The sequence below is a fragment of the Anolis sagrei genome, chromosome 4 (genome assembly GCF_037176765.1).
Source record: "Anolis sagrei isolate rAnoSag1 chromosome 4, rAnoSag1.mat, whole genome shotgun sequence".
Lineage (NCBI taxonomy): Eukaryota > Metazoa > Chordata > Lepidosauria > Squamata > Dactyloidae > Anolis > Anolis sagrei.
Genome location: NC_090024.1, coordinates 105,604,608 through 105,630,858, shown reverse-complemented (window position 1 = coordinate 105,630,858; position 26,251 = coordinate 105,604,608). Strand labels below are relative to the sequence as shown.

At 42.2% G+C, this 26,251-nt stretch overlaps 1 protein-coding gene across 5 annotated transcripts in view; it reads left to right on the top strand.

Moving 5' to 3' along the window:
- The first annotated feature begins 23,467 nt into the window (after positions 1-23,467).
- Positions 23,468-26,251, top strand: part of SLC12A7 (solute carrier family 12 member 7) — a 130,036-nt gene continuing 127,252 nt past the window's right edge. For 3 of the 5 annotated variants that reach the window (XM_060774629.2, XM_060774628.2, XM_060774625.2), the window contains exon 1: positions 23,469-23,816. In XM_060774629.2, coding sequence (XP_060630612.2) covers positions 23,678-23,816 — 139 coding nt within the window. In that variant the 5' untranslated portion in view covers positions 23,469-23,677. Of the gene's footprint in view, positions 23,817-26,251 lie in introns of all 5 variants that reach the window. The other 2 variants (XM_060774624.2, XM_060774623.2) reach the window with 1 other exon arrangement.

Sequence of the window (26,251 nt, the reverse complement as noted above, 5' to 3'; positions counted from 1 at the left end):
CTGACAAAGGTTCGGTCCCAAACACCCTTAATACCCTTTGCAAAACATGAAGCCGTTTCTTTGGCCTCTGACCTCCTTCTTGTTAGCTATTCTCACACTCCTTCGAACTCTGAATTCCAAACGGTCAGCCTGATCTAAGGTTCCCGTTTCGTCAAGGTCAGTCTGTTTGTTAGTATCAGCCTGTTTCCCTTCCTGCTCATTATCAGGCTGAGAACTTTCCTCCTTCTCTGTGTCAATCTGCACCAGCAGCTGGCTATTTTCAGTATCAACAATCTCATTCCTTGCTGTGGGAAACTCGCTGACTATAACAGGGACATTGTGAACGTGAGTCCCATCTTCTTCACTGTCTACAACAGGGACATTGTGAACCTATACGGCTCTGGTCCAGCGTACCTGTCTGAACATATCTCCTTCTACGTCCCACTTCAGAGCTTAAGATCCTCTGGGGAGGCCCTGCTCTCGGCCCTGCAGTTGTCTCAAACACATTTGGTGGGGACGAGGGACAGGGCCTTCTCGGTGGTAGCCCCCCACCTGTGGAATATGCTTCCCGGAGAAATTAGATCATCATCATCCCTCCTCACTTTCAGAAAGAAGGTAAAATCGTGGTTGTAGGACCAAGCCTTCGGGCAATCAGGTTAAAGGACAATGGATAATATTTGACTATGACTTGGAAGTGGATTTGGATAAGTGAAGTGGAGTTATCATTAGTATATGGCTAGATAAATAGCCACCAGACTGGCAATAGCTAAATGGATCGTAAGTATACTGTTTAATTTTTATTTTAATGTTCATGGTTTTAATTGTTATTTTTGCTATTGTATTTTATGATGGCATTGAATTGTTGCCAATTGTAAGCCGCCCTGAGTCCCCCTAGGGCAGTGGTTCTCAACCTGGGGTCCCCAGATGTTTTTGGCCTACAACTCCAGAAATCCTAGCCAGTTTACTAGCTGCTAGGATTTCTGGGAACTGGAGGCCAAAAACATCTGGGGACCCCGGGTTGTGAACCACTGTCCTAGGAGTTGAGAAGGGCAGGGTAAAAATGTTCGAAATAAATAAACCTGAGTCCCATCATCCTCATCAGAGACACTCTGTGGTTCCAGCTGAGTCACAACAGAAACACTGATTTTACTTTGTGGGATAAAGTTCCCTGTTGAGTGTACACTCAGCCATACGCATGACTTGGACTTACAGTAATGTGTGCAATCCTTTATGAGATTATTCCCCTGAAGGGCACTGAGGGGAATCTGTTCTCTGCTATTGAGACAGGCAGGGATGGGAAATGGGTCTCATGAGTTTTTAAAAAGCAGATGGAATATTCCATCTGACCAATATATATGTATAATGTGTTGGTTTCTGACTTGGCATAGCAGTAGTATAGAAGGGCATGGAATCAATTGCTTTCCCCCTGACCATTATTTGAAATATAAACCTCAGGGCTGAGTCAGAGGCACGCGTTCTATAAATATAATCATGGCTAAATTGTCTCAATTCCAGGAAAAATTCTTTGTCCTTTTCCCCTGGTATTTGAACAACCTGTTCTCAGATTGGTCTGTGAGATTGGCAAGCAGCTGTTGTCCGATGTTGACACCAAAGCCCATTCACCCACTTTGAGATAAGTGCAATGGGGGGAGCAATAATGGGAAAGATGGGGAAGGAATGCGAACCATAAAAGGGGCATTGGGAAGTCATAACAAGGTCAGCAAATAACTTAGCAACAGAAGAGTCACCTTCTTATATCAACTTAACAAGCAGTTATCAGGCAAGTCTGAGAACACTTAGGCAAACTCTGATTATTATCTATGAGCAAACACAGCCAAACACTTGTCATAAAATATTACTGAAAGCGCAAAGCCATGCCCTAATATTGTATTGCCTTTCCCCATCTTCCCCATTATATCTTTCCCAAAACTAATAGATAAGAGAAACTTTTTTTAGTCTCAGGGTATATTAAAATGGCCCTGCCTTGCAAAGGTCAGTGTTTTTGTATGGTATGCAGTTAAGTTTCTGTGGACTAAGTTTAAACCCAAAGAAGGGAAAGCCAGTTAAAAATAATACGTAGCCATATGATAAAGCAATTGCATCTGGGTCATGCACATTCAGTCAACTGATGTGTAATTATACAATCTATATAAATAAAAATGTAATGTTCGTTTGTGGGATTAACACAACTCAAAAACCACTGGGGGAATTGACACCAAATTTGGACAGCATACACCTAACAGGGAAAGATACTACAGACAAAGTTGAAGTACTTTGGCCACATCATGAGGAGACAGGAAAGCCTAGAGAAGACAATTATGCTGGGGAAAGTGGAAGGCAAAAGGAAGAGGGGCCGACCAAGGGCAAGATGGATGGATGGCATCCTTGAAGTGACTGGACTGACCTTGAGGGAGCTGGGGGTGGTAACGGCCGACAGGGAGCTCTGGCGTGGGCTGGCCCATGAGGTCACGAAGAGTCGGAGACGACTGAACGAATGAACAACAAAACACCTAACAACCAAATGTATGTCCTTCACTCCAAAAAAATGAGTTTGTCATTTGGGAGTTGCAGTTGCTGAGATTTAGAGTTCACCTACAATCAAAGAGCATTCTGAACCCCACTAACGAGAGAATTGAACCAAACTTGGCACCCAGTTCTCCCATGACCAACAGAAAATACTGGAAGGGTTAGGTGGGCAGTGTCCTTTGGTTTTGGAGTTGGAGTTCACTTACATCCAGAGATCACTGTGGACTCAAACAATGATGGATCTGGACCAAACTCTACACGAATACTCAATATGCCCAAATGTGAATACTGGTGGAATTTGGGGGAAATATCCCCTGACATTTGGGAGTTGTAGTTTCTGGGATTTATAGTTCACCTACAATCAAAGAGCATGCTGAACTCCACCAATGACAGAATTGGGGCAAACCTCCCACACAGAACACCCATACTTAAGACCATCCAGTCCAACTCCCTTTACCGGGGCAAGAAAACATAATCAAAGCCCTCCTGATAAAGTGCCATCCAGCCATAGATATAGAGAGAGATATATGATTCACACACACACAGATATAGTATCATAGATCTGAAAGAAGCCCCTAAAGAAGGAAAATTATATGTTGCATGTTCCAGGGTGGGCATACCAGACAATCTCCACATCAACACTGACAAAGAAACAACAAGAAATACTGTTTTCCCACAAGCATCAAACATTACATATATTAGAAACCAACACATTCTCATTACTTTATTTTCCAAATCACCAGACTGGGCCACAGCAACACGTGGCAGGTTATTGTATAGTTATTGTATAATTATAAATTTGCTTTTTTGAAATAGTTTGCCCTCCTTAAAACAAACTACAGCTGGCATTTTAGAGCAGACAGACCTATTCAATATATAGGCAAATTCCACTGACAGGGGAATTGTTTGGGGATAATAAGGACTAAATAAGATTTAACCTGACTGTAGATATGACATTTAGCAACTTTATTTCCTGCTATGGCCCTAAGGAAGATTTCTCTTTTGAGTATTTGCTTTGTGGAGTATGGAAAACAAAAATCCCACATTGACACCACGGCATGTTAAGTCACTCTATGTTGTATTCTTATATACAGGAATGTCTATTTGTATAGTGGCTTCTGAATCTGGGTAGTAACGTAACTAACCGTTGTTGTTGTTGTTCTTGTTGTTTGCCTTCAAGCTGTTTCTAACTCTAAGTGAAACCAAACATTGGATTTTCTTTGACAAGGTTTGTTTATCAGAGATTTGCTATCGCCTTGCTTTGAGGCTTTTTTTTCGTGCTTCTGGTGTGAGAGAATTGACTGTGTGCAAGGATGTTGCCAGGGGACACCCGGATGATTTGATGTTTTTATCATCCTTGTGAGAGGCTTCTCTCATGTCTCCACATGAGGAGCTGGAGTTGATAGAGGGAGCTCATCCGCCTCTCCCCGGATTCGAACCTGCGACCTGTCGGTCTTCATTCTGCCGGCACAGGGGTTTAACCCACTGCGCCACCGGGCCCCCGCTTTGAGGCCGAGAGAATGTGTCTTGCCCGAGATCACCCAGTAAGTTGCTTAAAGCAAATTTAGCATAATGCCAAGTTTTAACTTTTTTGTGTGTTTTTTTTAAATACATTATAACTGTATTCTCACAATAAATAAAAAATAAATAACTCAGTAGGTGTCCATGGATTAGAATCCTGGTGTCCAGAATTATAGTCCAACACTCAAATCACTATACCACATTGGTTCTTTAAATAATTGTTTGTTTACAAATTGTTAATGTTTCCAAATGTATCTAATTTCTAATAATAGAAAAGCAATGAATGCTAACAAAACTTTTTTAAAGCAATCATCAAAACATCTCTAGAAGACAAAACGGCATGACTTCTGATTTACTGGGGACAGATATCAAATGAAAGGAATTATGGCTACTTAACAGTGAGAATAAGAATGAATGACAGATTTACCATACTGAGCACTGGTCTTTTACAACAGAGTATTCTGAAGGGACTGGCTGGTACCCTTAAAGTAGATTTTTTTAACAGTTTTTGCCAGAGATTGATTATGGTGTTACTAATTCTTTTTTGGCCTGTTTTCAAAAAAAATAAATAGTTGTATCGTGGTATTGTAGCAAAACTAACAGATAGTCCTCTGGTATCTTAAGGACTATATATATATATATTAGGGCTGGGCGGTTTCGTTTCGTTAATTCGTAATTTGTTAAAAATTCGTTATTTTTTTTTATAACGAAGCGATAATGAACCATTCTGGAGCAACTTAAAAACGAAACGAATTTTTAAATTCGTTTCGTAAATGCTTCGGATTTGTTATGTATTTGTTTCGTTTGAGGTCGTTTCGTTATTATTTCCGCATGTCTGGGGCAAGTTTTATAGTTGTTTTTTGTTTAATTAGTGAAAAAAATTATAATATCACACCAACAGTCAACAACAGAGGGAGAGGGAAGCTTCAGAAGTTCCCCCTGTCCCATTTGGAGGTTTTTTAGCGTATTGCGCGGTCGCGTCCGCCATTAACGAATCGATTCATTATTGTTTCGTATTTGTTTCGTTAATGTTTCGTAATTTTTTTAACATTTACGAAATTTCGTAAATATCGAACTTTTTAAAAGAAAAATTTCGGAATTCTTTTAAATATCGAAATGCAAAAACCCCCCAAAAAACGAATCGATTTTAGAAACAAATTTTTCCGTTGTTACCCAGACCTAATATATATATATATATACACACACACACACACAATGAACTTCTGTATAGCACAATTCATAGGAGACATGATGTATTATCCAGAGGTTCACATATGTGTGTTGTACACAGATTGTAGTCAATGAGTTTAGAGTGAAATTAAATATAGAACTGGGTAACAATTACAATTACATTGTTTATTACAGCCATTTACAAAACTATAGTGAATGATACAATCATCATGGTAGTAGGCATGCTAGTTAACACAAGAAATAAGAATCTGCTTATTCCAATTCATACCACTAGTGAGAGACCCAAACTATCTAGGAAAATGTAATTGATGAGTCTCTTAGTCTATCTCCATTTTAAGTTAGTTCCATAATACATACTTTGAGATCAGTGATAAGTTGTCCTAAGAAAGCTGAAGTGTACTCCTGTCTGATTTTTTATTTTATTGCACTTTCTGATATCAGATTTGTGTCTGTTTAAAGTTTTCCAGCTTGAACATTTTGTTCTATGGAGAATGCAGAAGGAAACTGCTGACAGCAGATAGCATCTATCACATGGGAAGATGAGCATGTTAGTCCTTCATGCTCTGGTGATGTTATTACGTCCCTGGCAGCGTTGCCAGAGTAGATAGGAAAGGTATAGAAAGGAGTGCCCCTATATATGTCAATAGATACAGATTAAACCTTTATATATGGACAGCAACCAGTATAGCGTCCCACCTTACAATCATCCATCCACATCAGTACACTGTTTATAATGAAAAGCTAAAGAACCAATGTTCATTTTATTTACATTTAAAATGAGATGTTTATTTTGATCCTAACCTGGCATTTAAATTTACCTGATTGCACAAAAACTTTTATTGAAATGCAGATTAAAAATTCCATTTACAATTTAATTCCTTTCCTCTCTTGTCTGTTTTGAGTTTAGAAGAGAAGGAAATAACTGCACGAATGCAAGAAACCCCCAGTTCCCATCTACCTACAGAAAGGCGATGTGTGAGGTTAAAAAGAAATATTAATGCACCAAAAACGTACTGTACAACACCCCACCCCCAGCCCATATCCATGGGACCAGTACCTCTGGTTTTATCTACCTACATGTGACAAAATATATCCTCTCTAGGAATTTTCTAGGTTCCTCTAGGTGACTCTATAATATGAATTTTCTCTAGGAATTTGCTAGATCCTCCATGGTGGCTCTGTGGTAACTTCCAGCAGAAGCATGCCACAGAATTGCTTGGAAGACCTAGAAAAAGTCATCTTAGGAATTTGCTAGGTTCTCCAGAACAATATTCTATGGCAGAACTTTCCAAATCACGTCAAGACACAGCTGCAATGCGGAGGTGTGTCGCACAAACGTAACAAGAAACATCTGAGTCTATGTGAAATAAGCAATTAATCATCTACTTTTTTTAAAAAAATAGACCAAGTTACTGTGTCATGAAATTATGCCTGTCTAAAAATGTGTGCTACAAAATGAAATGTTTGGAAAACTCTGATCCATGGTAACATCCTATAGAATAGGATTTGGTACTACCCCCAGTTTCCTGTTCCTTTCCACTAGATGTTTAGGAAACCTATTGTCTGGATGCCAAAGCAGTTGCTCTACTCCGAACTCAAGAACGGAAAACGGAATTGATTTGAACGCAATATTCCTGCTTCTTGGCAGGGGGTTGGACTGGATGGCCCATGAGGTCTCTTCCAACTCTTTGATTCTATGATTCTATGAATGTTGGTGGGCAGGAAAAGAGATTTAAAGATGGGCTCAAAGCCAACCTTAAAATCTCTGGCATAGATACTGAAAACTGGGAAGCCCTGGCCCTTGAGCGCTCCAGTTGGAGGTCAGCTGTGACCAGCAGTGCTGTAGAATTTGAAGAGGCACGGATGGAGGGAGAAAGAGAGAAACGTGCCAAGAGGAAGGTGCGTCAAGCCAGCCCCGACTGAGACTGCCTTCCACCTGGAAACCAATGCCCTCACTGCGGGAGAACATGCAGATCAAGAATAGGGCTCCACAGTCACTTACGGACCCACCAGTACACTGATCTTGGAAGACTATCCTACTCGGACAATGAGGGATCACTTAAATGAAGCGAAGTAGAAATCTATTCTCTGCAGATAACAAGTTTGTACTGTATATGCCAGAGCCACTTCAGCTCCATCAGCAATACCCAGGTATCTCTAAAAACACTTCCCCCAACAATATTTCACAATTATTCTCAGTGATCTTTCCAAGAAACAGATATCTTTGAATCCTTTTCTGTCTCCACTGCTTCTTTGGTTGTCAATTAGTCTCATTCTGTTTTTCTCTAGTGTGCTACACTCTCATCACATTACACCACTTTCCATCACACTTAACTTTTTATGACATCACATCAGGGCTTTAAAACAGGCAGTCCTGTATTTCTGCCGTCTGCAGAATGCTAGGAAATGTAGTTTAGGGTGCGACCTTTTGAATTCTCAGCTGCAGGGGTTAGAGGCGGCCCTAGGTAATTTTCAACGGTAAGCAAACAGTATTTTGGTGCCCCCTCCCCCAACCAATCACTGATATATATTTTCTGTTCGTCGTGGGAGTTCTGTGTGCCATATTTGGTTCAGAATGCTCTTTGATTTTAGGTGAACTATACATCCCAGTAACTACAACTCGCATATGTTAAGGTCTATTTTCCCCCAAGAGCGCCCCTGGGCAAAATCAACTATAGTGCAAATGCTTACTTTGCGTAATGGGTTGAGCCGCCCCTGGTAGTAGTGATACACTTGGGCCAAAATAACTAAATAATAAGTGTAGTAGTCATACACTTGGGCCAAAATAATTTCAAGATTTAAAGTACTGAATGTTTTGTATGGTTCATACATTTATTAACATTATTCTCTGCATATTCACTGGGGTTAGAGGCCTAGGGCCATCATTAAAGTGAAAAGCAATGAATAATGAAATTGATTTGTTTAACCCAGGGGTCTTCAAACTATGGCCCGGGGGCCGGATACGGCCAAAATAATAGTAGTAGTCAGAGGCGGCCCTAGGTAATTTTCAACGGTAAGCAAACAGTATTTTGGTCCCCCACTCCCCCCAAACCAATCACTGATATATATATATTCTGTTCATCGTGGGAGTTCTGTGTGCCATATTTGGTTCAATTCCATCATTGGTGGAGTTCAGAATGCTCTTTGATTGTAGGTGAACTATACATCCCAGTAACTACAACTCGCATATGTCAAGGTCTATTTCCCCCCAAGAGCACCTCAAGAGCGCCCCTGGGCAAAATCAACTATACTGCGAATGCTTACTTTGCGTAATGGGTTGAGCTGCCTCTGGCAGGGGTCCTTGCCTTCCTATCTTCATGCCTCTGTCAAACCACTTTGTTTTGTCTTTTCCACATGTTCTTTCCACACTTTCAATGTATTTCTAGTCTTTGTTATTTTTTTCCCCCCCTGCATTTTTCTTCTTCCATTTCTCCCCCCACCCTCCCCATTTTGTTCATCCATCCTCTTCGTACTCTCATTTTCTGCACTGGCTTATCTTCCTTTCCTTTGAATATCTTTACGATGTGAGACAGCATTTCATGACCTCCCCTTTCTTGTACCTCCTATCCTACTACCTATTCTTTGCTGACTGTCAGATTTTTGTGCTGATCACTAGTATAGCTTGCCGTGAATTGTAATATTGCAACATGAATAGAAGGGGCAGTGACAGGAGAGCAATATAGTGAACAAACACACATATACACCCCGATATTGCTCTGACAATTTTGTTGTGATTGCTCTCATCATCACATGGAATACATACTTTAACATAGTATTAGCACTCAACCTTTGATTGCTATGCTACAGTAGGTGTGATAACAAATTGACTTCTCAGTTTGTTGCTTGACTGACATTTGTACTTGTATCTTTTGCAGCCTATTTTGCATGGTGAGTAATTGTTTGAAGATGAGGGATTGCCTGAAGGAAAAATAAACTTGCCACTCAAGTCCTGTGAGATGGAAACGTCAGTGTCTGGGAAGGGCTACAGTGCACTGTGATGGTTTCATTTGTGAACTGTAGGTGTAGGTCTCTTCTATATCTGTATGTGTACGAGGGGCTGCTGATAAGTCTTTGGCTTTACTCAGAAATAAATGAGATAGGAAGATGAAACTTTACATTTATTTCATATACTCTCTACTGATATCAACACACTTCTTACATCGGTATTCCAAGTTCTGTAAGCCTTGCAAAAAGAAGGTCTTTGGTGTGCCTCAAACCAGTCATTCATAGCAGCCATGGCATCAGAAATGGTGTGAAATTTGGTACCTTTGAGGGTGATAAGAGCCATTACTTTATTATTCATGCAGAGTTTCTGGTGAGACCTTTCGTTAGGGGATTAGTAGCACAGGAAGCATGAGGGGACTTCCTGAAGCCATGTGGTGCTGGATCCATAGAAAAAAGTAGCTTTTTCTTCTTATTTCATATATACATATGGGGAAGGGGAACATGCAAGGGTTCATATGGGATAAATCATACAAGACCAAAAGGGCCCTGGGAGTCGTCCCTCCCTCCACCAAAGGTTCATATAGATCAGTGAAATATCATAAGAGTTCATAAGGGTTTGGTATAGGGTCCATAAGAGTTCCAAAGTCCATGAAAAGTTGATTAAAGGTCTCCAAAAGTTCATAGAAAGTCCTTAAGAGTTCATGGGGGGGGGGGGTGTAGAAAGCCCTAGGAACACTGTGTAACCGGAGTCCATTCATAAAACAGGAGCTTCATCAATTTTAAAAAAGAATCAAATTAAGAAATAATAGCCAAATTGGTCAGATGCTAGTTTGGGTTACAGGGGTGTTGCCATGTGGTGCCATGGGGCCATGAAAAGGGCTTTAGGTTCCCACATGGGGGAGAGATAGGGAATTATGGGATCATTCCAGCCTGGTGTCCTTGGTAAAACTATGAATTTCTTAGTTTTAAACCATGTTTTACAGAGCCCTGGGGGGGGGGGGGATCACCTCCGATATCAGTACCATGATTGCTGGGGCATACTATGCTTCACTGCTGCGGAGACTGCGGGAGGCCATCAAAACCAAGAGATTTTGTCCACCTTTTGCAAGACAATGCACCAGTTGACAACTCACCTGTTGCCCAAATGGAATCATGCTCCTGTGGCTTTTAAATTCAATCTCATCCTCCTTATTCACTCGACCTCGCACCATCGGACTTCTACCGCTTTCCAATAATGAAATTATTTTTGAAGGGCAAGCATTTTTCAGATGATGAGACTCTGATTTCCGAAGTCACAACATGGCTTTTGGAGCAACCTGTCGGCTTCTACAAGCAAGGTATTTACAGTTGCTTTAAAAGATGGGAGAAGTGTGTGTCTATAGGTGGCACCTATGTAGAGAAGGACTAATAACTGTGCCAAGTTTCATTGCTTTCAGTCCACAAGAAATGGTTCAGTCCACAAGAAATCTTTAATTAATGCCCCTCATAGAGGGAAGCTGCAAAGGATCTCTGAAACAGAGATCATTTTGATCATTTCGACAGAGTACATTACTGTGTGTCCAGATTTTTGTCTGTTCCTTTCTTGAGCCCCTTTCTTTATTGTTTGAGTCTCCTCCATGTTAATAAAAGCAAGTAAGAGCAGAAAGTTTGAGTAAGATCTACATTGTTTTGGAGTTCGACACTCTCTGTTTAAATTGGGAAAACTGCCTCTGGGATAGGTTGGGCATGGGAGTGGAAGCCAAGCAGAGGAAAAATTGTGTAATCTCACCCACTTCCAAGTTGTTATAGTTGGTCCATTGTTTAAAAGCTTCTGCTACCTGATGTAACAGGATGGGATTTTTTTTTTGCCATGAAATGAGGTTGTAGTTTTATATTAGAGAGGTGGGACCTGGAACAAAAATGTTACAGTGTGGAGAGCCAGGACACTAAATTCAATTCGTTCTTCCACCCCTTTGCCCAGCAGTTCCTCCCTATTGAGAATAGTCTGTTTTTTAGCAAACAACTGGCCCCAATTTTGAACATCCATGAAACTTGTGGATCTCCCAAGCATGCTAATACCTTTCTCTAGTGCATGGACCATATCATGCTCACAGCTTATAATTTTGTGTATGCTTATAGGGCAACTGTCTCTATGGAGCCCCCGGTGGTGCAATGGATTAAACCTTTGTGACGGCAGGACTGAAGACTGACAGGTCGGGGGTCCAAATCCAGGGAGAGTACAGATGAGCTCCCTCTGTCAACTCCAGCTCCCCATGCGGGGACATGAGAGAAGCCTCCCACAAAGATAAAACATCAAAACATTCGGGCGTCATCTGGGCAACGTTCTTGCAGATGGAGAATTCTCACACAAGAAGCGACTTGCAGTTTCTCAAGTTGCTCCTGACACACACACTATGTGAATGTGCACACCCCATTAATTCTTTCTGGGAGCAGGAATGGTTGGTGTGCATTCTTCTGCTCCTAAAATGTTCTCCTTCTACGTTTTCCTGTTGTCAAAGTTGTATTTTTGAAGAAAACTGGCATACTGCTTATGAGTAAGCAGTCTAACCTAATAGAATATGGATGTGAGTAATAAATATTGAACAAGTGAGACTTGTTACACGTCTTGCAGTGCATCCACCTCTCCTCTTAGGGATTTCCTGGGGCTTACATTATTGCCAGCCAAACACACCACACCACCAGCCTCAGGTTTAGTGAGTTCAGCTCTCTGTAGCCATATATTCAATATCCTGAGATTTAAGTTTCTGCAGCTTAAGGATTTAAATTATTCCAAAAAGCAAATCCTGGTCTTACTATGCCACTGTATGTATGTATTCACTGACTTTTTTTTACCCACAGAGACTTAAAGAACCAAGCCCCAGTTGATACCAAATGTATATTCTTTTTTTTTTTTCCTGTGAATCTTGGGAGAAGGGTGATGTCTTGTGAACTTCCTCATGTTTCCTTGGGTCTACTGATAGCTTCTCTCTTATTTTTCACCTCCAATGAAATGTTGACATTTGGCTCCAATCCTGTTGATGTTTGCAACCCACACCCACTATTAAAGGGTGTAGAAAATAAGATGTGTAGTTCATGTGCCACACCAATGGGGATATTTATGAGTCTCATTTTCACCTGTTGCATCAAAAGCCAAAAGTCACTTGAACCCTCTTTCTTAAATATATGAACTGACTTTTAATAAGCACATTTAATAGGTTTCTGCTACAGAAGTAGTAACAGATTAGCAAGCTTTTGCAAGAGAAGATTAAAGGCTTAGCCAATTAAAGACTATAATAAAATACAATTTCTTCTTCGTGTACTGCTTATTGTTTGTCACAGAGCTGCCAAATTTATTCTTGGCTAATTGTGCAACATGTGCAATTTAGAGTCCCAGTGTTATAAAAGAATTAGTATCATATCCAATATATTAAAATTTACATTGCATGACACCGTAATCTGATTTTATTAAGTTATATGCATTTTACAAAACACAAGGCTCCATGGATTATCTGGGGAAGAAATTCCATGCTTGAGTAAGAAAGTATATATTAATGTAGGATGCTTAGCAGCGGATGTGAGTTAATATAATTAAAGAAGAATCTGTGTATCCAGAGGCAATGTTGTACTGTTGAATACCAAATGCTGGGAACAGATTATATGAAAGCTCTATTGTCAGTGTAGTCTTAAAAATATCCCCAATTTTCTCCTTAGAAGAGATGTGACTAGCTGCGATCACTTACCCAATAACCTGGCATAAATTCCATTTAACTCAATCAGATTTACTCCTGAGTAGATATGTGAAGGATTATGTGGTTATAACGCTGTAATTACAACTCCTTGCACTTTTATAACAGTGATTATAGGTTGGGCTGCACATCTTAAGAGGAACAGAGCATTTGATTTAAAACATAGTGAATTACATGGCAACAGAGACTATAATGTAAGAGCAACAAAGCCAGCACAACATAACCACCATAGTAACTGCAGTAAAAGAGAATCGCCATAAAACTAAAACACTAGTTAGAGGAAAATTATAAGGAAGGTTTGCAAACAGCACATTTCAAAAAAAAGCAGGAGATTTTTAAATCAAACTGCAAGCTGAAAATACATGAATTCTAAAAAAAAAATACTGAATGTGCAGTTTGCAGGTTTTTGTCATAGTTGACAGAAAAGATAAAGAAGAGTAACTGAAAACATTAGATTAATTTATGTGGGCTGATAGGATAGGAAACTATATAATCCCCAAATACCTATTTACCTTCAAATCATAGTGTTTTCTTAGGCAAGGGTATTTAGGCAACATAGAATCCTACAATTTCAGAAAAATTTTGACCGATCAAAATGGGACCCCCTTGCCCCACTATTTGTTAAAAAGCCAGTTCATGAGAACTATGCCTCAAACTGTCTGGCAATCCCTTCATGCAAAACTCAACAGACAGGCAACAGCTCCTAGGGAATGAAAAGAAGCTGAGGTCTCCCTTTATCCTTGAAGCTATTGCTTATGTTTTACTGATTTGTGGTTGTTTATCTTGTTTACTTGTGTTATATTACTCGGTTATTTATTTTATATGTCTGGCATCGAATGGCTGCTATTTTTGCTGTGAGCCGTCCAGAGACCCAGGCGGGAGATGGGACTGGATACAAATAAAGTTGTGGTTGTTGTTATTATTGTTGTTGTTATTGTTACAAAGACGGGGAAGCATATCTGAGAACAAACCTTTCTGTGATGATCTTACACTTACTACTGAAAGGTGCCAACTAAAATAAATATTAGATTGCAATTGAAACATTATGTGTATATATCTTGTGAACTTCTCCATTTAGCTTTTGCAAAGCAGCTGTGCCTGAGTTGTTTGCACTAAAATTAACGTGTGCTCTGAGAGGACTTAGCTATTGCTACACTTCAATATGTATCTTTGCCTTTTGCACGAACTCCCTCTTTTCCCATCACTTTCTTAGATTACTCAGCTTTTCCTTCAAATATGGCCTCAAGTTTTCTGTCATCACACAGACATCACTCCAAATTTTGATTCAATGTAAGGTTTATATCTAACAACCTTAGATATGCAGATGACACCACTTTGATGGCCGAAAGCGAGGAGGAGCTGAGGAGCCTTCTAATCAAGATGAAAGAAGAAAGCGCAAAAGCTGGGTTGCAGTTAAACATAAAAAACCAAGATTACGGCAACAAGAATGATTGACAACTGGGAAATGGAGTGAGAAAATGTGGAGGCAGTGAGACTTTGTATTTCTAGGTGCAAAGATTACCGCAGACGCAGACTGCAGCCAGGAAATCAGGAGACGCTTACTTCTTGGGAGGAGAGCAATGACCAATCGTGATAAAATAGTGAAGAGTAGAGACATCACACTGGCAACAAAGATCAGCATAGTTAAAGCAATGGTATTCCCCGTAGTCACCTACAGATGTGAGAGCTGGACCACAGGGAAGGCTGAGTGAAGGAAGATAGATGCTTTCAAACTGTGGTGCTGGAGGAAAATTCTGAGAGTGCCTTGGACAGCGAGAAGACCCAACCAGTCCATACTTCAAGAAATAAAGCCTGACTGCTCATTGGAGGGAAGAATAGTAGAGGCCAAGATGAAGTACTTTGGCCACATCATGAGAAGAAAGGAAAGCTTAGAGAAGACAATTATGCTGGGGAAAATGGAAGGAAAAAGGAAGAGGGGCTGACCAAGGGCAAGATGGATAGGTGGTATCCTTGAAGTAACTGGCTTGACTCTAAAGGAGCTGGGGGTGGTGATGGTCGACAGGAAGTTCTGACATGGGCTGGTCCATAAAGTCACAAAGAGTTGGAACTGACTGAACGAATAAACAACAAAAGGGTTTATAGAGTTCTCATGTTACTATATTTTACAACACAGAGCCTGTTTAAGGATAGAGTGATCTAAAAGGGGAATCCAAGAGCTTTCAAATTGTCTACCAAGTTAAAATCTGGACAGCAGAGCTCACAAGGCCAGTCTTTCCTACTATGGTGAGTTATGTTTCTGTTTAAATTGTTAATTGTGATTTTACTTATGGCAACCGTATGGATTAGGGACTTCAAAGTCATCCTATTATTAACGGTCCTGTTCAGGTCTTAAACACTAAGGGCCGTGGCTTCTCTGAGTCTATTCACCTGTAGTGTGGTCTTCGTTTTTCTACTGCCTTCTACCCTACCAAGTAACATTGTCCTTTCTAATGGGTCATGACTTCTTGCGATTTGTCCAACAATGATAGTTTCAGTTTAGTTATTGTGGCTTCTAGGGAGATTTCAGGATTGATTTGCACTAGGATCCATTTGTTTTTTTAGGCATCTGCAGAACTGTCTCCTAGCACATTTCAAATTAACCTGTTCTCTTCCTGTCAGCTTTCTTCATTGTCCAGTGCCCATAAGCACACACAGAAACTGGAATTGTAATGACTGGGAAAGTCCAAATATTAATATTCAATTATATATATTTACACTTCAGGATCTTATCCAGTTCCTTCGTAAGTGTCCTTCCAAGTCCTAGTCTTTTGCTTTTTTTTGACTGCACTCTCTATTCTAATTGACTGAGCCAAAATATGGAAAAATCTCAATCATGGAAAATGGGGAAAACAATACAGATCTGTTCCTGATTAAGGACACTTGTTGTTTATTCCTATGGGAGAAACAAGCATAATGCAGTGCCAATAGTACTTAGTTCTAACCAAATTTGAACATGTCTTTTATAATGCTATTGGCAGGCATGACTCTTCCCCTACATTAACATGGCCTTGAACAACTAACAGTACAATATAATCAACTACTCTTTATGGGCCTGCCAGCACTAGTTCTTATAACACTGGGTAGGAAATGGATGATCCTCCGGTTTCTGCCAAACTGCAAGTCCCAGCATGTCTCACCATTGCCTTTGCTGGCTAGAGCCGCTGCAAGTTGCAGTGAAGGGTTGTATAATTGCCATAACAGTTACATATATTCTGAAAATAGCTCTCAACAGTACTAATGCTGAGTCGCCTTTGGACTTGAGAAAGGCGGGACAGAAATACTGTAGATAAATAAATAAACAATGCCTGATCCCATTTATTTATTTTTGTTTATTTATTTATTTGATGCACTTATTAACCGCCATTCTCAGCCCATTAGGGCGACTCATGGCGGTGTACAATACACATAAAAGACAACTACAGAGAAGCCAATTACAACAACATATAACTATACAACAATTACAGACTACACTAAAAATCCGCTTCGTCTCATAGTGGAATCACAACCAATCTCATATTCCTTGTTCCAGTCCAATCTTCTATACCACATTGTTGTAGCACTTAATTAAATGCCCTCTCGAACAGCCACGTCTTAAGGCTTTTTCGAAAGGACATGAGGGAGGGCGCCTGTCTGATGTCTGCAGGGAGAGTGTTCCACAGCCGGGGGGCCACCACCGAGAAGGCCCTCGTCCCCGCCAGCCGTGCCTGTGAGGCAGGCGGGATCGAGAGAAGGGCCTCCCCAGACGATCTCAAGGTCCTCGTGGGCTTGTAGGCCAAGATGCGGTCCGAAAGGTATTTTGGGCCGGAACCGTTTAGGGCTTTGTAGGCCAAAACCAGCACCTTGAATTGGGTCCGGTAGCAAATCGGCAGCCAGTGGAGCTGGGACAACAAGGGCGTTGTATGCTCCCTGCCACCCGCTCCAGTTAGTAACATGGCTGCCGCGCGCTGAACCAGCTGCAGCTTCCGGGCCGTCTTCAAGGGCAGCCCCACGTAGAGCGCGTTGCAGTAGTCAAGGCGGGATGTGACAAGAGCGTGTACCACCGTGGCCAAGTCAGACTTCCCGAGATACGGGCGCAGCTGGCGCACGAGCCTGAGCTGTGCAAATGCTCCCCTGGTCACCGCTGAAACCTGGGTGTCCAGGCTCAACGATGATCCCATGCACTGTTATTTGATGCATTATGATGTGTATGTTTAGATCAATGATATTAGTTGTGAAATATGAATTATCTTAACCTCACAAAAATTAGTTAACAATCTCATAAATATATTAGACACGTTAGTAAACTTGTTTTTGTTTCTCCATCGTGGTCAACTGTGAATTGCACATATGGTATTGCCTGCACCGACAGTTCAGAATCTTCTATAAAACTTATCGTTTTTGTTTTTTCTGGATCTTCATTCAAGATCTCTAAACACTTGGTAAAGCCATTCTTTTGTTTTGTAACAATTTAATTTTTCACTCCTTTGTTTTTATCATGGCAAGGTTGATGATGGGTATGGACGTGTTGTTGTCCATTCATTCAGTCATTTCCGACTCTTCGTGACCTCATGGACTAGCCCACGGCAGAGCTCCCTGTCGGCCGTCACCATCCCCAGCTCCTTCAAGGTCAACTCAGTCACTTCAAGGATCCCATCCATTCATATTGCCCTTGGTCGGCCCCTCTTCCTTTTTCTTTCCATTTTCCCCAGCATAATTGTCTTCTCTAAGCTTTCCTGTCTCCTCATGATGTGGCCAAAGTACTTCAACTTTGTCTCTAATATCCTTCCCTCCAATGAGCAGTCGGGCTTTATTTCCAGAAGTATGGACTGGTTGGATCTTCTCGCAGTCCAAGGCACTATCAGAACTTTTCTGCAGCACCACAGTTCAAAAGCATCTATCTTCCTTCGCTCAGCCTTCCCTATGGTCCAGCTCTCACATCCATAGGTGACTACGGAGAATACTTTAACTATACGGATCTTCATTGCTAGTGTGATGTCTGTACTCTTTACTATTTTATCAAGATTGGACATTGCTCTCCTCCCAAGAAGTAAGCGTCTCCTGATTTCTGGCTGCAGTCTGCGTCTGCAGTAATCTTTGCACCTAGGAATACAGTCTGTCACTGTCTCCACATTTTCTTCCTCTATTTCCCAGTTGTCAATCATTCTTGTTGCCATAATCTTGGGGGTTTTTTTGTTTAGCTGCAACCCAACTTTTGCACTTTCTTCTTTCACCTTGATTAGAAGGCTCCTCAGCTCCTCCTTGCTTTCAGCCATCAAAGTGGTGTCATCTGCATATCTAAGGTTGTTAATGTTTCTTCCAGCAACTTTTACCCCAGCCTTGCATTCGTCAAGCCCCGCACATCGCATGATGTGTTTTGCATACATGTTGAATAGGTTGGGTGAGAGTATACAACCCTGTCATATGCCTTTCCCAATCTTGAACCAGTCTGTTGTTCCATGGTCAGTTCTTACTGTTGCTACTTGGTGCTTATACAGATTCCTCAAGAGAGAGACAGGGTGATTTGGTATGCCCATACCAACAAGAACTTGCCACAATTTATTGTGATCCACACACTCCCAAGAATATTTTCCATTTCCCAATTTTCTCCAAATGTATGAACCCAATATAGCTGTATTTAATGTTCACAGCACAATTCAAGTGCCTATAATGATAGTCTTTGCCATGCCTTTGCTCTTCCAAAGTGTTTACTTTTTGGAGCAAATCTTATTTCATTTGGTTTTGTGTGTGTTGTTGATGACTTGTATTTTTTGTATTTAAATTGTTCTAACACTTTTGGCATACTGGATTATATAACAGAAAAAAATAAATGAAGTACAAATTTTACAAGTAAAATATTAACAAAGACACATGCCATCTGTAAATAAACAACTGCTATATGTTAGACTTTGAGCAATCTTTGCGAATTCAAGAATGCAAACCAGGAATGACAAAACTGCTGCTGGTATTATCATCTTAACTTGGAACACTTGAAAATCTTTCAGCAGCCAAGCCAGTTTTAGAATAGCTGCTATCTTATGTTTAAAGGTTAGCTCAGTGCCTTTCATTGTATGTGCTGCTGCCCAATTTTATATTTAACAGAACATCTCTGAGTCCTACTTGGTTGCAGAAAACGAATCCTTCAAAAATAAATCAACATAATGTTAGTAGTTATTTCAAGGGAAAGGCAAGGGCTCAGTAATTGATTACAGTGATGTTACTGCTTATCGGAGTCCTTTCTGCTTGTTCTGTTTTAACCCTTCAACTCCCTTAAACTTCACTATCACTCTTTAGCATTGCTCACATTGCTGCTTATCAGTAGCACTTTTATCCCTATGTGTTGTGTACACAGCTTTCTCTTTTTCCTCTAAACAAGAGGAAAAAATCCTGAATTTTAAAGCATGAGCCCTTCACAAAGACAGAAATGTAATTTATAAATGTGGATCACATATTAATTTTACTGACAAATATAAAGCAAGGTTAAATAAAATCAATACTTTCATTTGGTATTTAGATAGAACATAAACTTTTAATTGCTATTGGTTGTCAAGCCTGCATAGCATGTTTTTTGACTGTCCGTATTGCTACTTTGAGAATCAGCCACAGGTTCCTGTATGGTACAAACAATCTTCATGCACACAGAGGAGGAATCACTGGCGATATAAGATATGGTAATGCCACAGAAAAGCCACCACAAAGTAGCAATTTATAGCCTCATCCATTGTATAAGACATGGTCAGCTCTTCATATTTAGAAGTTCTGCATCCACTGATTCAACCAACCATGGCTTGAAAATATTTGGGGGGGAAAAATCCCAACGCAAATGCCAATTTTTTTTCATGCGCTGAGAACTATGTTGATGTTCAGGCATACCCTACTGCAGCATTCAACCATTACAACTTCTTGGGCCCTCTCTGGCACTCAATTGAGTTGTTTATCATTTTACATGAAGGTTGCTATTCCGGATAATGTGAGTTGAGAATCTGTAAATGTTGGTATCCACAGATATGAATGTCATGCTACAACTCTGGAAACCAGTGTTCAGTTCCCAGTAGCTGGATGATCTTGGGCAGGTCACACACTCTCAGCCCCAGAAAAATTGTGATAGGTTCACCTTAGAGTCACCATAAATTAGAAATGACTTGAAGGCACCTGGAACCAACCCAGTGGATGCCAAGGGCTCACTGTAAATGAAATGCTGGAGTTGCATAAGGTTCATTGACTGATAGTCTTTATTATAAAATGTTGTCCAGGTGTTGGAGGGGCGTTGCCTGCCTGCTTTCTCTCTTCTCCAGCTCTGAGAAGGCTTACCTCACAATGTCTCCATGCCAATGCTCTGGCAACAATAGGCAGGCTCTCTTTGGCTGGATCTACACTGCCCTATATTCCAGGATCTGATCCCAGATTATCTGATTATCCCAGATTATCTAGCACTGTAGACTCATATAATCCAATTCAAAGCAGATAATCTGGTATCAGATCCTGGGGTATAGGGCAGTGTTGATCTTGCCTTTGTAGCTCTATCCCTCCATCATATATATTCTCCTGCCTCCATCATATATATTCTCCCACTCTTTTCTTCCTTTCTTTCCTCCTTCTCTTGCTTCCGCTCATACACTTCACTCATTCCTTTCCCTCTCTTCTTTACCCTTCCTCCCTTTTCTTCCCTTCTTTTCTCCTTTTTTCCTTCTCCTCCCTTCCTTTCCCTCCTCCTCCTCTTCCTAAGAGATAGATAACAGCAGACTCTTCCATGTGTGTTTGGATATGCTTAAAGATGCATTTTCTCTTACCCTTCTTATGCTTAAAGGTGCATTTTTCTCTTACTCTTCTTTATGTTCCAACCATAAATTAACAACAACTTGAAGGACCATAAAAAGAGGGTTCTGGAGTCAAACCCAGCACATCATATAATTATAGAGTTGGAAGAGACCCCGAGGGCCATCCAATTCAACTCTCTGCCAAGAAGCAAGAAAATTGTATTCAAAGCATCCCTGACAGATGGCCTTCCAGCCTGTTTTAAAGGCTCCAAAGGAACCTCCACCACAGAGAGTTCCACTGCTGAGCAGCTCTCACAGTTAGGAAGTTCTTGCTAAGGTTCAGGTGGAATGTCCTTTTCTGTATTTGAAGCCATTGTTCCACATCCTAGTCTCCAGGGCAGCAGAAAACATGCCTGCTCCCCCTTCCCTATGACTTCTCCTCACATATTTATACATGGTCCTCATCATTTCTCTTCTCAGCCTTCTCTTCTGCAGGCTAAACACGCCCAGCTCTTTAAGCTGCTCCTCATAAAGCTTGTTTTCCAGACCCTTGATCATTTCAGTCCTCCTCCTCTGGACACATTCCAGCATGTCAACATCTCCCTTCAATTGCAGTGCCCAATATTCCAGGTGTGGTCTGAGAGATGTTAACAAGCTGGAATGTGTCCAGAGGAGGCCGACTAAAATTATCACGGCTAAATATGCCCAGCTCTTTAATCCGCTCCTCATAGGGCTTGTTCTCCAGACCCTTGATCATTTTAGTTGCCTCCCTCTGGACACATTCCAGCTTGTCAACATCTCTCTTCAACTGTGGTGTCCAGAATTGGACACAATATTCCAGGTGTGGTCTAACCAAGGCAGAAGAGAAGGGTAGCATGACTTCCCTGGATCTAAACACTATACTCCTGTTGATGCAGGCCAAAATCCCATTGCTTTTTTAGCCGCCGCATCACATTGTTGGCTCATGTTTAACTTGTAGTCCACAAGGATTCCAAGATCTTTTTCACATGTACTGCTTTTGAGCCCCATTCTGTATCTTTGCATTTCATTTTTTTCTGCCTAAGTGGAGTATCTTGCATTTGTCCCTGTTGAACTTCATTTTGTTAGTTTTGGCCCATCTCTCTAATTTGAATTCTGTTCCTGTCTTCTGGAATATTGGCTCCAGAAGCAGTCAAAAGAGTGGAGGCACATTGTTTCTCCTCATCTAAAGAAGTTCAGGGTGCAAAAATCAGCCACTAAGGTGATGGTGAAAAACTGTAACAGTTAGGAAGTTTTTCATGGCCGGAATCACTGGGTTGTTGAAACATTCACACCTAGCTGCAGCAGACAAAAGTCCTTTGTCCCACCCTGGTCTTTCCACAGATATACAAACCCATTTCCCTACTTCCAACAGACCTCACTACCTCTGAGCATGCTTGCCATAGATGCAGGCGAAACGTCAGGAGAAAATGCCTCTAGAACATGGCCATATAGCTCGGAAAACCTACAACAACCCAGTTAGGAAGTTCTTCCTAATGCTCAGGTTTGAATCCATCATTTGTCGAGTTTGGTTCGGAGCCATCATTTGTGGAGTTCACAGCACTTTTGGGATGCGGTAATAATAATATCGAGGATAGTTTTGACAGTGTGGTCAATGAATTAGAACCAGACATCCTGAGGAGTGAGGTTGAATGGGCCTTAAGAAGCACTGCTAACAACAAGGCAGCAGGAGACGACGGGATCCCAGCTGAACTGTTTAAAATCTTAAAAGATGATGCTGTCAAGGTGATGCATGCCATATGCCAGCAAATATGGAAAACACAAGAATGGCCATCAGACTGGAAAAAATCAACTTATATCCCCATACCAAAAAAGGGAAATGCGAAAGACTGCTCAAACTTCCGTACAGTGGCCCTTATTTCTCATCCCAGTAAGGTAATGCTCAAGATCCTGCAAGGAAGACTCCAGCAATACATGGAGCGAGAGTTGCCAGATGTTCAAGCTGGGTTTAGAAAAGGCAAAGGAATGAGAGACCAGATTGCCAATATCCGCTGGATAATGGAGAAAGGCTGGGAGTTTCAGAAAAACATCTACTTCTGCTTCATTGACTATTCTAAAGCCTTTGACTGTGTGGATCATAATAAATTGTGGCAAGTTCTTGGTGGGATGGGCATCCCAAGCCACCTTGTCTCTCTCCTGAGGAATCTGTACAAGGACCAAGGAGCAACAGTCAGAACTGACCACGGAACAACAGACTGGTTCAAGATTGGGAAAGGTGTACGGCAAGGCTGCATACTCTCACCCAACCTTTTTAACTTGTATGCAGAACACATCATGCGATGTGGGGGGCTTGATGAATGCAAAGCTGGGGTGAAAATTGCTGGAAGAAACATTAACAACCTCAGATATGCAAATGACACCACTCTGATGGCCGACTGACCTTGAAGGAGCTGGGGATGGTGACGGCCGACAGGGAGCTCTGGCGTGGGGTGGTCTATGAGGTCACGAAGAGTCGGAGACGACTGAACGAATGAACAAAAATCACCCACATTGGTACATACTGATGGGGCCTGCACTCTGCACGTTCTCAGGAGTCCCCCTCAATACAAACTTTGGCTTTCAGGCATGGGTCGGGATTTGGAAGTCCAAAATACCTGGAGGGAGGAAGTCTGCCCTTGCCTGAAAGAGAGAGGGAGTCCCTTCCAGGTGTGCGACTTCTCTGAGCTCTTCATGCTTGGAGCACAGGAGAAGAATGGGCCATTCTTGTGAAACCCAGCCTCGCCATTGGAGGAGCCCATTGGCCAATGGCGCGGAGGGGGGGCCGCGCGCGAGGACTTCTCCTTCTTTGCGAAAGAAAGTCCGTGAGTCAGAGGCGTGAGTGCGGGAAGAAGGCGCGGCGGCGGTGGTGGGGCCTTCCTCCTCCTCCTCCTCTTCTTCTTCCCGCCCAGAGGGAGAGACTCCTAGACAAAGAGGGCGGGGAAGAAAAGGCCGCCCCTGTTGCCTTCCCGCCGCGGTTGCAGGAAAAGGGAAGGAAGGAAAGAAAGAAGGGCTGGCGGGCGGACTCCTGGCTCGGCCACCATGCCCACCAGCTTCACCGTGGTGCCTGTGGAGGCGCCGGAGGGAAACCCCGACGGAGAAGGAGAAGCCGACCGCGGGGAAGAGGAGGGGTCCGGCTGCGAGCGCTGCAACCGGTGGCAGCCTCGAAGGGAGAGCGGAGGTGAGTGGAGCCTGGGGGCGTGTGGTGGTGGCGGGAGGCCTTCCTGGCTTTGTTACCTCAGAGCAAGCGAGAGAGGCGCTCAGGTGGCGCGCGCCCCGTTACCTGCCGCGCGCTGCCTGCTGGGAAGGAGCACAGCCAGCCCCCCTCCCCTCCAGAGAAACGCAGGTCCGAACTTTGTTTTGTTCCCGGTCCCACAGGTGGCCTCTCCTCCGCCGAGGAGAAGGGGGCGGGGCCAAAGCCGAGGGGGCGGGGCCAGCCAACGAGGCTCAAAGGCTGGAAAGGAATCAAGCCGAGCAATAGTATGATCTCCAAGGCTTTCATGGGGCCCTTCCACACACCCATATAACCTAGAAGGCAGAAAATCTCCCAATATCTGCTTTGAACTGGGTTATTTGAGTGCTCTATACCTCAGGATCTGAACCCAGATATCTGCTTTAAGCTGGATTATATGAGTCCACACTGCCAGATAATCTGATGCCATTGTGAAAACTTTTCCATTTGAAATAGCCTTTAACAAACCACTTTATGATCCTACAGGAAATTTTAAACTGATTTTAACTTTACTATTTATAGTATGGATTATTTATCGTGTCAGGAGCGAACCAAACAGTTGTATTGTATTTTATTATTGCGTGAGCTTCTGCTTTCAGCCCTAGCTTCTGTCAGCCTAGCAGTTTGAAAACATGCAAATGTGAGTAGATCAATAGGTAACGGCGCTCCATGCGGTCATGCTGGCCACATGACCTTGGAAGTGTCTATGGACAACACCTGGCCAGGGCCGTAGCCAGAAAAAATTTTCGGGAGGGGTTGAAATTTTCGGGGGGGGGGGGGGGTTGAAATCTGCCTCCTAGCTCACGCTGAAGCAAGGAGCACAGCAGGGGGCAGAGCAGCCTTCAATAGCCTGCAGCTCCGCCCCTGTCAACCACCTCCACCAAGTCTGGCCTCCTTATTTTATTTATTTATTATTTGAATTTATGTGCTGCCACTCTCCTGGGGCTTGGAGCGGCTTACAAGAATGGCTAAAATCTAACACAATTTAAAAACAATTTAAAACAATTTAAAAACAGCAATATCAAAAAATCAAAGGCCTGTCGAAACAGATATGTCTTACATGCCCTGCGGAAATCTGATGAGTCGCCCTTGGGGGCTGAGAATTGTGGTATATAAGCGCAATAAATAAATAAATAAATAAATAAGTCCCGCAAGGCATGGACTTCAGATGGCAGAGTATTCCAGAGTGATGGTGCCACTGCTGTAAAGGCTCTGCGTCTGATTGCTATTAGACGCAAGGTCTTGACGCTGGGAATTTCCAACAAATCTTGGTCCTCAGAATGGAGGGATCTCTGGGGTTGGTAGGGGGTGAGGCGGTCTCTCAGGTACATCGGCCCCAGACCATGCAAGGCCTTAAAGGTGAGTACCATCATCTTTAATGAGAGCATTCAACCCCTCCCCCCCCCAACTTGGTTGCTTCACTACATTGGCTATTGCTGCAAGTAATGACAGTGTGAATAAATTGTCAATATTTTCTTTAGATAGTGCTTGCAGTTCTGGAGGGACTTAATTTTTTTGCATCTCATAGACTTAGCATGGGGATTTGATTAACCATTTAAAATTCATGAGTAAACCAGGTTTTTTTAAAAATATCTGAAACATTTCGGGGGGGGGTTGAACCCCTAAAACCCACCCCTCGCTACAGGCCTGACGCTGGCTCTTCGGCTTAGAAATGGAGATGAGTACCACACCCCAGAGTCAGACATGACTGGACTTAATGTCAGGGGACAACCTTTACCTACCTATCTAGCATCTCCCCAAGGACTCTATGCGGCTTACACAGGCCAAGGCCTCAATAAAACAACAGCATAACAAAAACACATAACTTAAAGCAAATCAAACAATAAAACAATAGCAGTGAACAATAAAAACAATACACCACGACACAATAAAACTAGGGCCGGGCCAAATGTAATGGGTACAGATTAAAAAGTGCTGGGTGTGATAGGTGGATGTAGGATTTTAGGGTAAGTGCAATGTGCAGACCATCTTAAAACTCTGATAAAGTGCTTCTGGGACATATTGCTGGAGTTCCTATTCTGGAAGGGGACATCAGAACAGCCAGGTCTTCAAACTCTTCCTAAAGACTGCCAACGCAGAGGCTTGTCTGATGTCTTTGGGGAGGGTGTTCCAAAGTCAGGGGGCTACCACAGACAAGGCCCTGTCCCTCGTCCCCACCAAATGCGCTTGCGACGCAGGTGGGATCGCAAGCAGGGCCTCTCCGGATGAGCGAAGAGAATGCGTGGGTTCATAAACGGAAATGTGATCACGCAGGTAGGCAAACTTGGTAATAAGGTAAAGGTAAAGGTTTTCCCCTCACATTAAGTCCAGTCATGTCCAACTCTGGGGTGTGGTGCTCATCTCCATTTCTAAGCCAAAGAGCC